This window comes from Phyllobates terribilis, unplaced genomic scaffold, assembly GCF_046119375.1.
Source record: "Phyllobates terribilis strain yellow unplaced genomic scaffold, ASM4611937v1 Scaffold_5__5_contigs__length_657084704, whole genome shotgun sequence".
Lineage (NCBI taxonomy): Eukaryota > Metazoa > Chordata > Amphibia > Anura > Dendrobatidae > Phyllobates > Phyllobates terribilis.
Window position 1 is genome coordinate 610,864,718 of NW_027362765.1, and position 14,780 is coordinate 610,879,497.

The window sequence follows — 14,780 nt, forward strand, 5'->3', positions numbered from 1 at the left end:
TGGGGAAAGAGCCCATAATGTCTGTAAAGCGCTGCGGAATATGATGGCGCTGTATATAGTAAGTAAGCGTAAGAATTCTGGAGGTGCAAGGCAATTATTTTGGACTCTTAAAAAAGTACCAAACAAAGATAATAAGTGACCATCAGATTTATATTGCGACAGTTATACAATTACACCCAGAAATATTTGGACAGTGACACAAGTTTTGGCATTTTGGCTCTTTACCAAAACATATTCAAGATACAGTAGTATAATCAATATGGGCCTATGGTGCAGACTCTGTTTTAATTTGAGAGTATTCACATCCTAATTGGAGTAAGGGTTTCGGCATTACAGCTCTTTAATATGTACCTGCCTCTTTTAAAAGGGAATAATAATAATAATAATAATAAAAATTATTTTTATAGCGCCAACATATTGCTCAGCACTTTACAATTTTAGGGGGGCTTGCACAGACAAAAATACGTTACAGAATAAGCATACCTCAGATATTAACCCCTTAAGGACCCTGGGATTTTCCGTTTTTAGCATTTTCGTTTTTTGCTCCCCTTGTTCCCAGAGCCATAGCGTTTTTATTTTTTGGTCAATATGGCCGTGTGAGGGCTTATTTTTTGCGGGACGAGTTGTACTTTTCAACGACATTACTTGTTTTACCAAAAAATAAAAATGGTGCCATTTTCCAAGACCCGTAGCATCTCCATTTTTCAAAATCTGGGGCCGGGTGAGGGCTTATTTTTTTTTGCGCGCCGAGCTGAAGTTTTTATTGATAACATTTTGGGGTAGATCCGATGTTTTGATCGCCCGTTATTGCATTTTATTGCAGTGTTGCAGCGACCAAAAAACACAATTCTGACGTTTAGAATTTTTTTTATCGTTATGCTGTTTACCGATCAAATTAATTTTTTTATATTGATCGGGTGATTCTGAACGCAGCGATAACAAATATGTATATGTGAGTTTTATTTTATTTTGAATGGGGCAAAAGGGGGGTGATTTAAACTTTTTATATTTTTTCAGTTTTTTTAATATTTTTTAAAACATTTTTTTACACTTCTTGCTTGCTTCTATAGTCTCCATAGGAGCCTAGAAGCAGCACTTGTCTGATCGCCTCTGCTACATAGAAGTGATGAGCAGATCACATCTATGTAGCAGAAATGCTCCTGTGCTATGTGCGCCGACCACTAGGTGGCGCTCATAGTGATCAGTACATGACAACCACTGGAGTCTGCTGCAGACCCAGGGTTGTCATGCCCTTAATCGGTGACCCGCGATCACGTGACGGGGTCACCGATGGGCGGGGTAAGGGACGCGCTTCCTTCCGGTGCCGCGATGTTAAATGCCGCTATCAGAGATTGACAGCGACATTTAACATGTTAACAGCCGCGGGTGGATCGCGATTCCACCCACGGCTATTGCAGGCACATGTCAGCTGTATAAATCAGCTGACATGTGCCCGGTTCAGTGCGGGCTCAGCGCCGGAACCCGCGCTGAACAGGGGGTGACAGCCTGGTGCGTACTATTATGCCCCAGACTGTAAAGGGGTTAAAAGGAATGAGAGCCCTGCTCGCAAGCTTACAGTCTGAGGAAATAGGAAGCCACAAAAGGTAAAATATACATATATTGTATAATACAGCCATAATATACTAAATAGAGTAAGTATATAATACTACATGAACTGGTCGCCAGCCAGTATGTGTACAGTAGAGACAGGGGCTATTCAGTGCATGGATGGTATGAACATGATTTTGAAGAAAATTTTAATATAGGTGAAACAGGGACAGTTAGATAAGTGTGTTGAGGTGATAGGCCAGTCTAAAGAAATGGGTTTTTAGGGCACGCTTAAAACTGTGGGTATTGGGAATTAATCGAATTGTCCTGGGTAGTGCATTCCAAATAATTGGCGCAGCACGTGAGAAATCTTGGAGACAGGAGTGGGAGGTTCGGATTATGGAGGATTTTAATTTTAAGTCATTAGCAGAATGGAGGGCACGGGTAGGGTAGTAGACTGAGACAAGGGAGGAGATGTAGAGTGGTGCTGAATCATGGAGAGCTTTGTGGGTGAGAGTGATAAGTTTTGAATCAGTTACCATATTTGACCTATCTAAACTATTAATATGGGCATACAGATTATAGACCGCTGCGGAGAGTGATCCCTGTATGCCTCATATCAGATGCCTTGTTGTTGAGAAATCATCTTTTATTACTTTATATCAATGATGTCTTCCAGGCTACTGAAGGACGCTGCCTCTCTGCAGAGCTGTGTGTGATTATACCTGACACATCTGCAGGCTCCTCTCAGCTTCCATCTCACAGGCAGGCAGGGCTGCAATATTATTGCAATAAAGCATAGCTGAGAGAGAAGCAAGAAAAAAAGAAAATGTGTTTGCAAGAAGACAAATTTACCATAATTTTTCCTGTTCTGTGTTAGTTACTTGTCAAACACTGGTAACTCCCTCTTTTATTTAACTTATTTAACCCCCAAGCCTTCCTGACCAGACCAAATTTTACAATTCTGACCAGTGACCCTTTTATGAGGTAATAACTCTGGAACGCTTCAACGGATCCCCCTGATTCTGAGATTGTTTTTTTTTTTTTTTTGTGACATATTGTCCTTCATGATGGTGGTAAAATTTGTTCGATACGACTTGCGTTTATTTGTAAAAAAAAAAAAAAAAAAAAAAAGTGAAAAATATTTGCAATTTTCAAACTTTTTACATTTTTAAGCCCTTAAACCAGAGTTATGTCACACAAAATAGTTAATACGTAACATTTCCCACATGTCTACTTTACATCAGCACAATTTTTGAAACATAATTTTTTCTGTTCAGAAGTTAGTTAAAAGGGTTAAAAGTTGACCAGCGAGTTGTCATTTTTCCAACAAAATTTAAAAACCATTTTTTTAGGGACCACATCACATTTGAAGTGACTGAGGGGTCTATATGACAGAAAATACCCAAAAGTGACACCATTCTAAAAACTGCTCCCATGAAAGTACTCAAAACCACATTCAAGAAGTTTATTAATTGTTAAGGTGCTTCACAGGAATTAATGGAATGTGGAAGGAAAAAAATGAACATTTAACTTTTTTTTAACAAACATTTTATTTTAGACCCAAATTTTTTTATTTTTACAAGGGTAGCAGGAAAAAAAAAAAATATATACTGTGCAATTTCTCCCGAGTACGCTGATACCCTATATGTGGGGGTAAACTACTGTTTGGGCACATGGCAGGGCTCAGAAAAGGGTGTCATGTTGCGTTTGGAGAGCTCCTGATGTGCCTAAACAGTAGAAACCCCCCACAAGTGACTCCAATTTGGAAACTAGACCCCTCAAGGAATTTATATAGACGTGTGGCGAGCATCTTCAACCCAGACATGCTTCACAGAATTTTAGTGTTTATCTGAGAAAATGAAAAAAATATATATTTTTTCCACAAAAATGTTGTTTTAGCCCCAATTTTTTTCATTTTCACAAGAATAGCTGGAGAAAATGGACCCGAAAATTTGTTGTGCAATTTCTCCTGAGTACGCCGAGACCCCATATGTGGTCGAAAACTACTTTTGAGGCAAAGTGCAAAACTCAGATGTGAAGAAGCACCATATTGGAGTTCAAATTTTGCTGGAATGGTTTGAGGGGGCTATGTCACATTGGCAGAGTCCCTGAGGTGCCAGAACAGCAGAAACCCACTTTAAGTGACCTCAATTTACAAACTACACCACTCAATTAATTCATCTAGGGGTGCAATGAGCATGTTGACACCACATGTGCCACACAGAATTTTATACCATTGGGCGATGAAGAAAGAATAATTACATTTTTACCACTAAACTGTTTTAGCCCTATTTCCTATTAGCCTAAGGGCTAATAGGAAAAAATGGATCTCAGTTTGTCGTAAAAATTTCTCCTGAGTGCGCCAATACCCTACATGTAAATGGAAAATACTTGTCAGGCACTTTGCAAAGCTCCAAAGGGAAGAAGTGCCATATTATAGTGCACATTTTATGGTTATCGTTTACCGGTGCCATGACCCACTTGGAGAGCCCCTGAGGTGTGAGATCAGCAGAACCCCCTCCATAAGTGACTCCATTTTACAAATTACACCGCTTAATGAATTCATCTAGGGGTGTAATGATCATATTGACACCACGGGTGTGTCACAGAATCTTATACCATTGGGCAGTGAAGAAACAATAATTGGATTTTTACCACCAAAATTTAGTTTTAGCCCCAAATTTTACATTTTCACAAGTAAAAATGGCACCAAAACTTGTCACACAATTTCTGCTGTATGTAGAAATACCCCATATGTGGCTGTACAGTACTGCTTAGCTACACGGCGAGATTTGGGAGGGACGGAGCACTATTTGCCTCCTGGAGCGCAGATTTTCCTAGAATAGTTTGCAGACTAAGACCTAGAAGAGCAGAATCCCCCCTCAAGGGACCCCATTTTGGAAAGGATACCCCTTTTGGAAATTTATCTACAAGTGTAATTGACTATTTTGACTCCATGGGTGTTTTCCAGAAACAAGCAGCAGTGGATGTTGCTGAGTGAAAATTGCAAACTGCCATTGTAGTGACCAGTACGTTGTAGTGACCAGTACGTTATGCCCAGCTTGTGCTTCTGGAGACATGCACCCGTAAATTACGCTGGCTCTCATCTCTACAGAAATGCCAAACGTGTGAACGCTAAATGTGGTTTAGCCACACTGTGGGAGTGGGGCCTTTGGATTTCGGAGTGCAGAATTTGCTGAATTTCTTTTGGGGGGTGAGGAGTCATTTAGCTTTTCCAGAGCCTTTGCACTGCCAGTAATGTGGAAACCTCCTATATTCCGTTAATAGATGATGGACCTGAGTGGGGACTTGCTTTTTTTTGTGGATTGATTTGAAACTTTTGTTGGGAGTGTTTTACATAACATTTTGGATCACATTTATCCTAGTCTCTGTGCTGAGGACTTACTTTGGGGTTTCCATCTAAATCTCCGAATTATGTGATTCCGATGAAACCCCCGAGGAATTCATTTACTATAATGAGGCAGCAGAGTTACTCTGGCCTCTGTCAAGTTGTGTCCTTCTTTTCAGAAATGCACAAAACTGTGGCGGACCGCGCTTTTATCCATGCCTAAAAAGACGGACCCTGCTGGATCATAGGCCAGATGGTGTCCACGGTGCCTCCTTTTGCCTCATTATAGGGAACTTTCGCCGGGGGTTCTGTCTGAATCGCGTATTTAAGAGCTTTATATGGAAGCCCCGGTATAAGCGCTCAGCGTAGAGCGCAGGATAAATGTGAGCCGAGCCTTACTGCAATCTTTCAGAGACAAAATGAACAAATCAGCAGCAGGTGAAGAATTGGTTTTATTTATTTTTTTATGCCGCTCCTTGTGCGGTATAAGTGATTAGACTACTTTATTCTTCGGGTCGGTGCGATTACAGCGATACCAGATTTATATCGGGTTTTTATGTTTGGCTGCTGTCACACACTAAAAAACGCTTTTTATTCCAAAAACTATGCATTGCTATAATTTTTCCATATTTTGGCTGACAGCCATGTGAGAGCTTATTTTTTGCGAGACGAGTTGACATTTTTATTGGTATCATTTTCGGGCACATGATATTTTTTGATCGCTTTCTATTCCAATTTTTCTATTTTTTTTGTTGTTGTTTTTAATGTCATTCTGCGTGTGGTAAAATTGATAAGGCAGCTTTATTGTTCAGGTCAGTGCGATTACAGCGCTACCACATTTATATCATAGTTTTTGTGTAAAAGCACCAAAATGTAAAAAAAAAAAGACTAATTTTAAAGAAAATTATTTTTGCATGGCTTTATTTTAAGAGCTATAACTTTTATATTTTTCCACTAATAGAGCTGTATAGCAGCTTATCTTTTGCGGGACAAGATGATGTTTTCAGTGATATTTTTATTTACATTCGTCTTTTTGATTGCGTTTTATTCTACTTCTTGTTCAGCAGTATGATGAAAAAGTATTGTTTTTTGCCCCCCCCCCCTTTTTTTTTTTTGTTTACAGTGTTCACGGAAGTGGTTAACTAGTGTGACAGTTTTAAGGGGCAGGTCCTTCTGGACCCGATGATAGCACACGTGTACTATTTTATTGGTACAATATATATATATTTTTGTATCATTTTCAGATTTTTTTTAAGGAGTATTTTTTTACTTAGTCCCTCCATGGGACTGTGACTTTCAGCAGCCTGATCATTTTTATTAACCATTTAAATGCACAAGCATTGCAGTGGTTTAGAACTGTCAGTGCTGCACTAACAGAAGCCCCTTACACCACACCCTGCACATGGTCATAGCCTGGTGACCCCGATGTCTCCAACTTAAAGATTTATTAACAATTGCACATAACGAGTTAACATCCACTTGGGCTTAAAGGGAACCTGTAAAGTCCCCCGTGCCCTCTAAACCAGCAGTATTCAGCCAAGTGTGATAAAACCCCCTCATTAACCTGCCCTGTGTAACGTAAAAAAGCATTTATATCCTTGGCTTTTCCTATGCTAATGAAGGCTTTGACTAGTTGATGGGGCGTTCGTTTCCCCAGAGTTGTCAGCCCTCGTTCAATATTATCATGCCCCTGTAGGCGTAATAAGATAATTTGCACGAGCGGCGTCATCACCAGCTAATGCAAATGTGCGCAGGTGTGTACTGCGCATGTCCGTAAGTTCAGCAGATCACAGCCACGTATGTTCATCTCTGAAACGCTGCTTCTTTCAGAGAAAAACACACTTTTAATAGTCACAGGGGGCTCAGTTGTGTTATTGGATAGCTGTACAGGCGGGCCCCCGGTGGCTTCTCCCAACCCCTGACAAGTCTCTGCCTAAATGTGCGTATATGCAGAAACTCTTGTCAGAGGTTGCCAGTCACAGTCAGCGGGTTGGGAGAAGCCACCGGGGACCCGCCTGTACAGCTATCCAATAAACGCAACTAGTCAATAGCGCAACCGGGTCCGCGGCAGCTATTAAAAGTATGTTTTTCTCTGAAACGCAGCAGATGAACATACATGACTGTGATCGCACAGCCTGTGGCTGATACATGTTGCCATGTTTTGTAACCCATGTGAAAGACTACAATAATAATTTGAATTATATCTCGCCAACATATTACACTGCACTTTATTACCTTAGAACCATTTTATGTCTTAATTGTAACCATTATTTATCCCCTAATATATTCTCCATATTTTTCTTAGCTTGGTTTCAATTCCAGTCTATGTAAAACACAACATAATCTTCCAGGAGAACATTTCAAGTGGAAAGTTTGATGTCACGGTGGGTCCCAAGCAGAACATGGGCAAACCTGTGGAAAGTATTGTGCTGACTGTCCACATGCCCAAAGTTGTCCTAAACTTGAATCTCACACCGACGCAGGGGACCTACACGTACGATCCTGTTACCAAGGTAAGTCTTTTGTGAATTCTTCATTATTAACTGTCATACTAGATTTCTTTGTTTTGTTTTTCCATCTGTGATGTGAGCTTGGATGTTTCAGGAAAGTCTAGGTGCACATGTGACTATTTATCATGTATGGGGGCTGCCTTGCTGCATATCATAACCATGAGACATGATCACGTATTTGAGGGTCATTCCTACAATGGCAATTTCCTCTTTTTTCCCCTACAATGCACAGTATCTGCATGAATAATATACAGAACAAGCCCAGGTTTACAGTTTTATTGTATATTGTCGTACTAAAAGGTGACATTCATCTTCCAACTTTTTCGCAGAGATGCAAAATTGACTGATATTTAGAACAACTGCAATTCATGGTTTCTCAAGCCGCTATTTTACTGATTTCAGAGACTATATTAACTCTGTAGCTGTAACGTTTGCAATCATATGACAAATCCACAGTTAGAGATATGGATTTTGCTATAATTTTAGCTTTGGACTTCACAGTTTCAAAGAGTGAAAGGGAAAATTGCCATAAATTCGGCACAGCTCTGCCAGTCAATGAATGGGTTTTTGTAAACTGATGTTGTGCACAGTCAGAAAATCCACTGCATTTGTAGAGTAGTTCTCCTACCACGTGCTGTAACCCACTTTAACTGCCTTGTACATTATTATTAGGTGCTTACGTGGGAAATTGGTAAGATAACTACTCAGAAGCTACCTAATCTTAAGGGAAGTGTCTCACTGCAGTCTGGTGCCCCCAAACCAGAGGAGAACCCAAGTTTGAACATCAGTTTCAAGATCCAACAGCTTGCCATCTCAGGTAGGTGGATTAATTACAGAAACCATATTGGATTGGTGGTGTAAACGCTTGTGTTTCCTGCAGCATTAAAGCATTACAAGGGCCCACTAGTAATATTTTTTTCACATTGCAGTGGTCATGAAGTGACGCCATAGAGACCCAGTAAGGCTGTGTGCACACATCATCATTTAGATGCCATCGTAGCGGTCAGGTTTTCCCAGGTGAAGCCGCTGCAGGAAATGCTAGTGGGCATTCTGGTGGCAGCTCTCGCTAATGTTGAAGTGTTCACTCACCCCTGAGAAGTCGCCTGAAGAACGAGCATGTCACTTCTTTTAACCACTTGAGAGATTCCGAACCCTGACGCAGATAAGTGATTTAGGGTGGAACATCTCCACATTGTCGTTTTGATATGGTTGTGCACCATGTTCATTTTATGGGGCGCTTTTGCAGGCAGATTTTGGGTGGAATCCACCTGAAAGAGATACAGTGTGCACACACCCTAAATCTGGGTTCACCGCTTTAACCAGGAATTGCTAGTGGTCGTATGAAGAGACAACCTCTGTTAACTATGCAGGCTAGAAAATTTAATGCATGCAAATTAACCTGTCATTTTGTAATTATTATACAAGTCATAGACTTTTATAATCGATACATGTGTGATTACTGTTGTAATAAAAAAAAATAATATCTTCTTGAGATGGTCATTCAGGCTGGTAAGTTGCACTCAAGATTTGACTAACACTACATCATTGGAATAACCATGTGTGATCTTCATATCCTGAAGAGAAAAAAAGTATTCTCTGGTCATTGTGCAATATAGGGACTGACTGATTCTGAATATCTTTCATATCCATTTTTATTTTATCTTATTTTGTGCTAACTTTACCCAAAGACAAATTTCATTTAGTTTGTATGTTTTAATTAATTGTCAACTCACTGTATTCCTAGGCAAGACGCTTATCGTTGGCATTAAAGAAGCATTATTATTATTTGTTTTCCGTCCTCTTGTGAGTCACAAGACGGCAATTCCATCCAGCTCAATCACACTCCACTCTATACATGAGCCATTTGTTGCTCTTAGGCCACGGCCCCACTATCAGTATTTGGTCCGTATTCAGTCAGTATTTTTCTCAGGAGTGGGAGCAAAAACCTGGTGAGGAACAATCAGAGAAAATGTATAATAGAAACAAGTCACCAATTCTGCATTTATCACCCACTCCTGAGAAAAAATACTGACTAAATACTGATAGTTACATTGTAAGGCCACGGCCCACTATGTAGCCTTGTTTTGGCGCTCTTACATTGTAAAAGCCAAAGGGCTCCAATTGTGCTCAAAGGGCACAATTGGAGCCAGCAAACAAGTCTGAAGAGCTGGCACGCGTGTCAGAAGAGGCCTGGAGCAGCGGTGGATACTGGAGAAGATAGTGTAGTGTCAGTGTGTTAAAGGGGTTGTCCACAACTCTGACACCCCCACCTCAATCAGTATGTTTGCACCTAGTAAAATAACACTTAGACCACATTCACACGTCCAGTATTTGTAAGTCAAAACCAGCAGTGGGTGAAAAATACAGAAGTGGTGCACATGTTTCTATTAGGGCTCTCTCACATGTCCTGATTAGTGATGCACGAATAAGGTGTTATCCGAGCACGCTCAAGTCCTAACAGAGTATCTTCGGAATGCTCGTCAAATATGTTGGTGTCGCCAAAGCTGTAAGCCGCAGCATATACAGGGATTACCAGTTAGACAGCCGCAACACATGCAGTGATTGCCTAACAGCCGCGAGATCTGCAGCTGAAGCAACGCAAACATATTTGATGAGCACGCCGAAGATACTCTTACGACTTGATGCGAACATGCTCGAATAAGGTGTCATCTGAGCACGCTCATTAGTCCTGATAGATTCAGCACTGGAAAAACAGTACCGGAGATGTCCGTGTGTTGTGGCAACAGTGTACCGCATCAGTATCAGGCGTACTGGCACCTGAGAAAAGTCGCCACAGTTCATGCTGATCCCAGGCATCCAGGTGTTGATGGCAGCTCACGTCCCTGTCGCCTGATCTCCCTTCGATCAGCGAGAGCAGGCACCAGTGATGGGAGTTGTAGTCACCACCCGCAGTGTACAATGCGTGTAAGATAAAGAATTAAGTTTAAAAAAAAAAAAGTGTGGGCTCCTGCCGATTTTTTTATAACCTGCAGAGGGAAAGCTACCCGCTGGGGACTGATATTAATAGCCATGGAAAGGGGCCATTAGCTCAAAATGTTCCCTGGCTATTAATAACAGCTCACAGCTGTTTGATTGTGGTTTACTGGCTAGTTTACAGGGGGACTCCAGAAAAAAAATTGACAGTCCCCCTATAAAATCTAACCAGCAAAGGCTAAACAGATAGCTGTGGGCTGATATTAATAGCCAGGGAAGGGGCCATGGATATTGCCCCCCTTCAAAGGCTAATAATATCAGCCCTCAGAGGCCCCAGAAATGACATATCAATAAGATGCGCCAATTCTCGCTCTTCCCACTTGCCCTGGTGCGGTGGCAAGTGAGGATGGGGTTGATGTCAGCTTTGTATTGCCAGCTGACATCAAGCCCAGGGGTTAGTAAGGAAAAGGCATCTAAAAGACGCCCCCATTACTTACCCCTTAGTCATATTTCAAATGAAAGGACTTTTTTCACGGTGTTTTTTTTTTTTTTTACTTACAATATGACCATGGGGTTAGTAATGGGGGCGTCTTATAGACGAATATCTATTACTAACCCCTGGACATTTTCAGTTGACAATACAAAGCTGACATCAACCCCGACCCTATTACCCCACTTGCCACTGCACCAGGGCAAGTGGGAAGAGCGAGGCTAAGCACCAGAATTGGCGTAACTTATTGATATGCCATTTCTGCGGGCGCTGAGGGCTGATTTTATTTGCCTCGGAGGGGAGCCAATATCTATGGCCCCTTCCCTAGCTATTAATATCAGCCCACAGCTGTCTAGCCTTTGCTGGGTAGAATTTATAGGGGGACCCTACATTATTTTTTTGGGGGATCCCCCTGTAAACTAACTAGTAAACTGTAATCAAACAGCTGTGAGCTGTTATTAATAGCCGGTGAATATTTGGGGCTAATGGCCCCTTTCCCTGGCTATTAATATCGGTCACCAGCTTTCCTTCTGCTGGTTATGAAAAATTGGCGGGAGCCCACGCCCTTTTTTTTTTTTTTAAATCAGATGTTTTTGATTGATTTTATAAAGATTTACGCAAAGGAGAGAAAAAAAAGGAAAAAACAACAACCAGACAAACATTGGAGAAACACAGTTGTCCACCCCCCATCCTTAAGCATTAAACATGAGTTACTTATACATCCTGGCCCTACAAAACCAGCATAATTAGATGAACAAATATTTGAACATAGTAACAATAGTCAATCCAATTTCATATAACTTGTGGAAGTAATAATATTTTAATTAATTTTCAAAGAAGTTTACTTTGAGGCATCATATAAACGTAACTAAAAGCAAGCCGAAGCGAAATCTCCTCAGTTCCCAAGATGTCAAACCAGAGCCATCAATCCATAGACCGCATATCTTGTCAAACTTAGAGATGGCATATCTTTTTAGGTAATGCCTTTTTCCAAATTTACTAGCCAGTTTAAAATTCTGATATCATAGGCTCCTGATCTGCTATCCATTTTTGGGCTATCAATTTTCTTGCCATATATAACATACGTGCCGTCGCAATTTTGCCGTACTCATCAATAGTCAGATCTTCAACATATCCCGGTATACATACTAATGGTTAAAGCTCTACGTCAATTGAATAAACCCGGTTAATCATTGCTACAACACTCTTCCAAAAGGACACCAAGTTAGGACAGTTCCACATCATAGGAAGCATATCTGCTATGTTAGTTTTGCATCTAGGACAGTGGGGACTTGAACGAAATCCTATGTTAAATAAGAATTGAGGTGTCCTGTATACCTGGTGTATCACATATATATGGGACAGTCTATGGGATTCACTTAAAGACAGCTGTGGAACTCTTCCCAGTATATCTGATCAGTGATTTTTCTCTATGGGTCCCATTACACTCTCCCATTTCTCTTTTGATCACATCGGCTGGTTTGTCAATATAACGTCTTAAGAGAATGTTATAAAGTAATGAGATCAGTCCAAGAGAATAGTGTAGATTAGCTATTCTCTGTATTATTGAGTTTCGGGATACCCCTCCTTCCAAAATAATGCCTTCTGCCCGATTTGCGTGCCTAAATTGTAAGTATTTATAGAATTCAGAGGGAGCTAACCCATATTTGTCTTTTTTCTTTATTTTACACACAACGTACACTGCGGGTGAGGACTACAACTCCCATCATGGTCGCCTGCTCTCGCTGATCACAGAGAGAGCAAGTGACAAAGATGCGAGCCGTCTTCAGTGCCAGGGAACAGCGCGAACTGTTCCACTGTTCCCCAGGCGCCGGTACGTGTCACATTGATGTCATCAGTGTGCACATGTGCATGGCAAAAAACAGACATGTCAGCATGTTTTGCCCATGGACACATGGTCTGTGGAAACACACTGCCATGTGCACAGACCCATTCATTTGAATGGGTCTAAGTGTATAAGTGTCTCTGGTATGTGTGGAAACGGGTCACCACACGTACTGGGGATACTGACATGTGAAGGAGGCCTTATAGTTTTTCCTCGGATTGTTGCGCTCCTGATTTTGGCTTACAAATAATGATATAAAATACTGAATGTGGCCTCATACCCACCTCCAGTGCAGTTCTAGCTGTGTCTGCCCATTGGGCGCTGGGCTCGCGTGACAATCAGTGCTGGCTTCACTCTCCTCGCCTTTGGTCAAATGAGACATCAAGAGGAAGGTAGAGCCATGGCTGGCCACTCACTTCCTGTCACTCACTGGAGGCGAGTAGAAGTGGTTTGTTGTTTTGGGGTGTTTTTTTGTACTAGGAGCATACATGCTGATTGAGATGGGTTTTGTCAGGATAGTAGACAACCTGTAATATACTCACCGACATTTACACAAGTTTAGTGAATATAAAAAAATAACAGGAGTGTTTTTTTTAGGCATGGGCCATATTTAAATCCTATACACCCAATCCCTCTTATCCAGCAAAATCATAAATAGTGGTTTAGGTCCGGGGACCTCCACCAATCGCTCAAAACTCTTGTCTGATGTGTGCTGCTCCTGCCAGAGCAGGTATACAGAGTGGTATATGGGCTCAGTAGAAAGTCTACTAGTCTGTACGAGCTCACAGACGCTATACAACCCTGCACACACTGCCAAGAGCCCAGCGGTCAGAATTCATCACACAAGTGGTTTGAGCATTTGGGGGTGGTATCAGGACCTGAATTCCCACTGATCAGCAGGGTGTTTCAGTGCCCATAAGTCAAATGTACTTAGGTGTGTGTGTGTGTGTGTGTGTGTGTGTGTGTGGCTAAGCTTTAGGGAGGGATATGACAAGATTTTCACGCTGCCTTTTATTGCAGGACTAAAAGTGAACCGACTGGACATGTATGGGGAGAAATACAAGCCTTTTAAGGGAGTGAAGTATCTCACCAAAGCCGGAAAATTCCAGGTGCGCACATAACAAATGCTGTGCCTAGATCGGAGAGGAGCAGACAAGACATATTTTTTTTTTCACCACGGACCCAGCGTACAACTTGGAAATTAAGATCATATAGGTGTTTTTTTTGCGCCAAATAGTCTGCAGAAAGTATAATACTTACCATTTAGGCCTACTAGAAACTGTCCGCTGCTCAGATATAAAAAGGGAACAATTTTCTCTATTGGTGGAATGGACCACAAACTTTTTCATTATGTGGAGACTGGCATTGTGACTTCTCTGCATAATGAAACCATGACTCATGAAGGAAGACCGACAGAAACCACATTGGCCAGTGAAGAAGACACTGTAGTGAGTGATTATATGCTACTGCTGTCAATGTATTTATTTCATAATTAATATAGATAAATGGATGCTTTCTTTCAGTTTTAAAACCCAGGTAAACCACGTGTCCCACCTCTGGAGGAGCCAGTTCTGAGTATATAGTGTTGCAATCAGTTCAGACTGGCTCTAGAACACTAATTCTTCCTTCTGTATCGCAATACTATATCTACAGTAGTGCTTTTATGACATGTTGAGACAGATGCCCAAGTAGTGACAATGCTGTCTCTTCATATATTATCAGCTGGAAATAATTCTGTATTTCTTCTTTCGCATTATGCCTTAATCCCTTCACTGACGGATGATGCATATCTACCAGTGAAAGGAGTTTTTCCACAAGTGCCATCAACTTATTAACCATGTCTTAATCTATTGTTGCCATCATGTGTACTTTCAATGAGGGCTTCTGTATCACTGTGTGGTGTGTATGAAGATGGGAGCAATTTCTTGTAATATAATAATTGGTATACAATGTACACATTTATAAATAAAGTACAGTATATATTCACTACGGAATGAAAGTTGTAATTTTATTAGACATTTTTACCATTTATAAAGAAATTAGAGAGACCAACAGGCAAAAAATTCCATATCATGTAAGAAATGACTTGTAAATGGATAT

General features: G+C 41.0%; 1 protein-coding gene across 2 annotated transcripts in view; it reads left to right on the forward strand.

Annotated features, from left to right (window-relative positions):
• Positions 1-14,666, forward strand: part of AP3M1 (adaptor related protein complex 3 subunit mu 1) — a 71,999-nt gene extending 57,333 nt beyond the window's left edge. For both annotated transcript variants that reach the window (XM_073686075.1, XM_073686074.1), the window contains exons 7-9: positions 7,206-7,413; positions 8,083-8,227; positions 13,701-14,666. In XM_073686075.1, the coding sequence (XP_073542176.1) occupies positions 7,206-7,413; positions 8,083-8,227; positions 13,701-13,801 (454 nt within the window). In that variant the 3' untranslated portion in view covers positions 13,802-14,666. The remainder of the gene's footprint in view (positions 1-7,205; positions 7,414-8,082; positions 8,228-13,700) is intronic.
• The last annotated feature ends 114 nt before the right edge of the window (positions 14,667-14,780 follow it).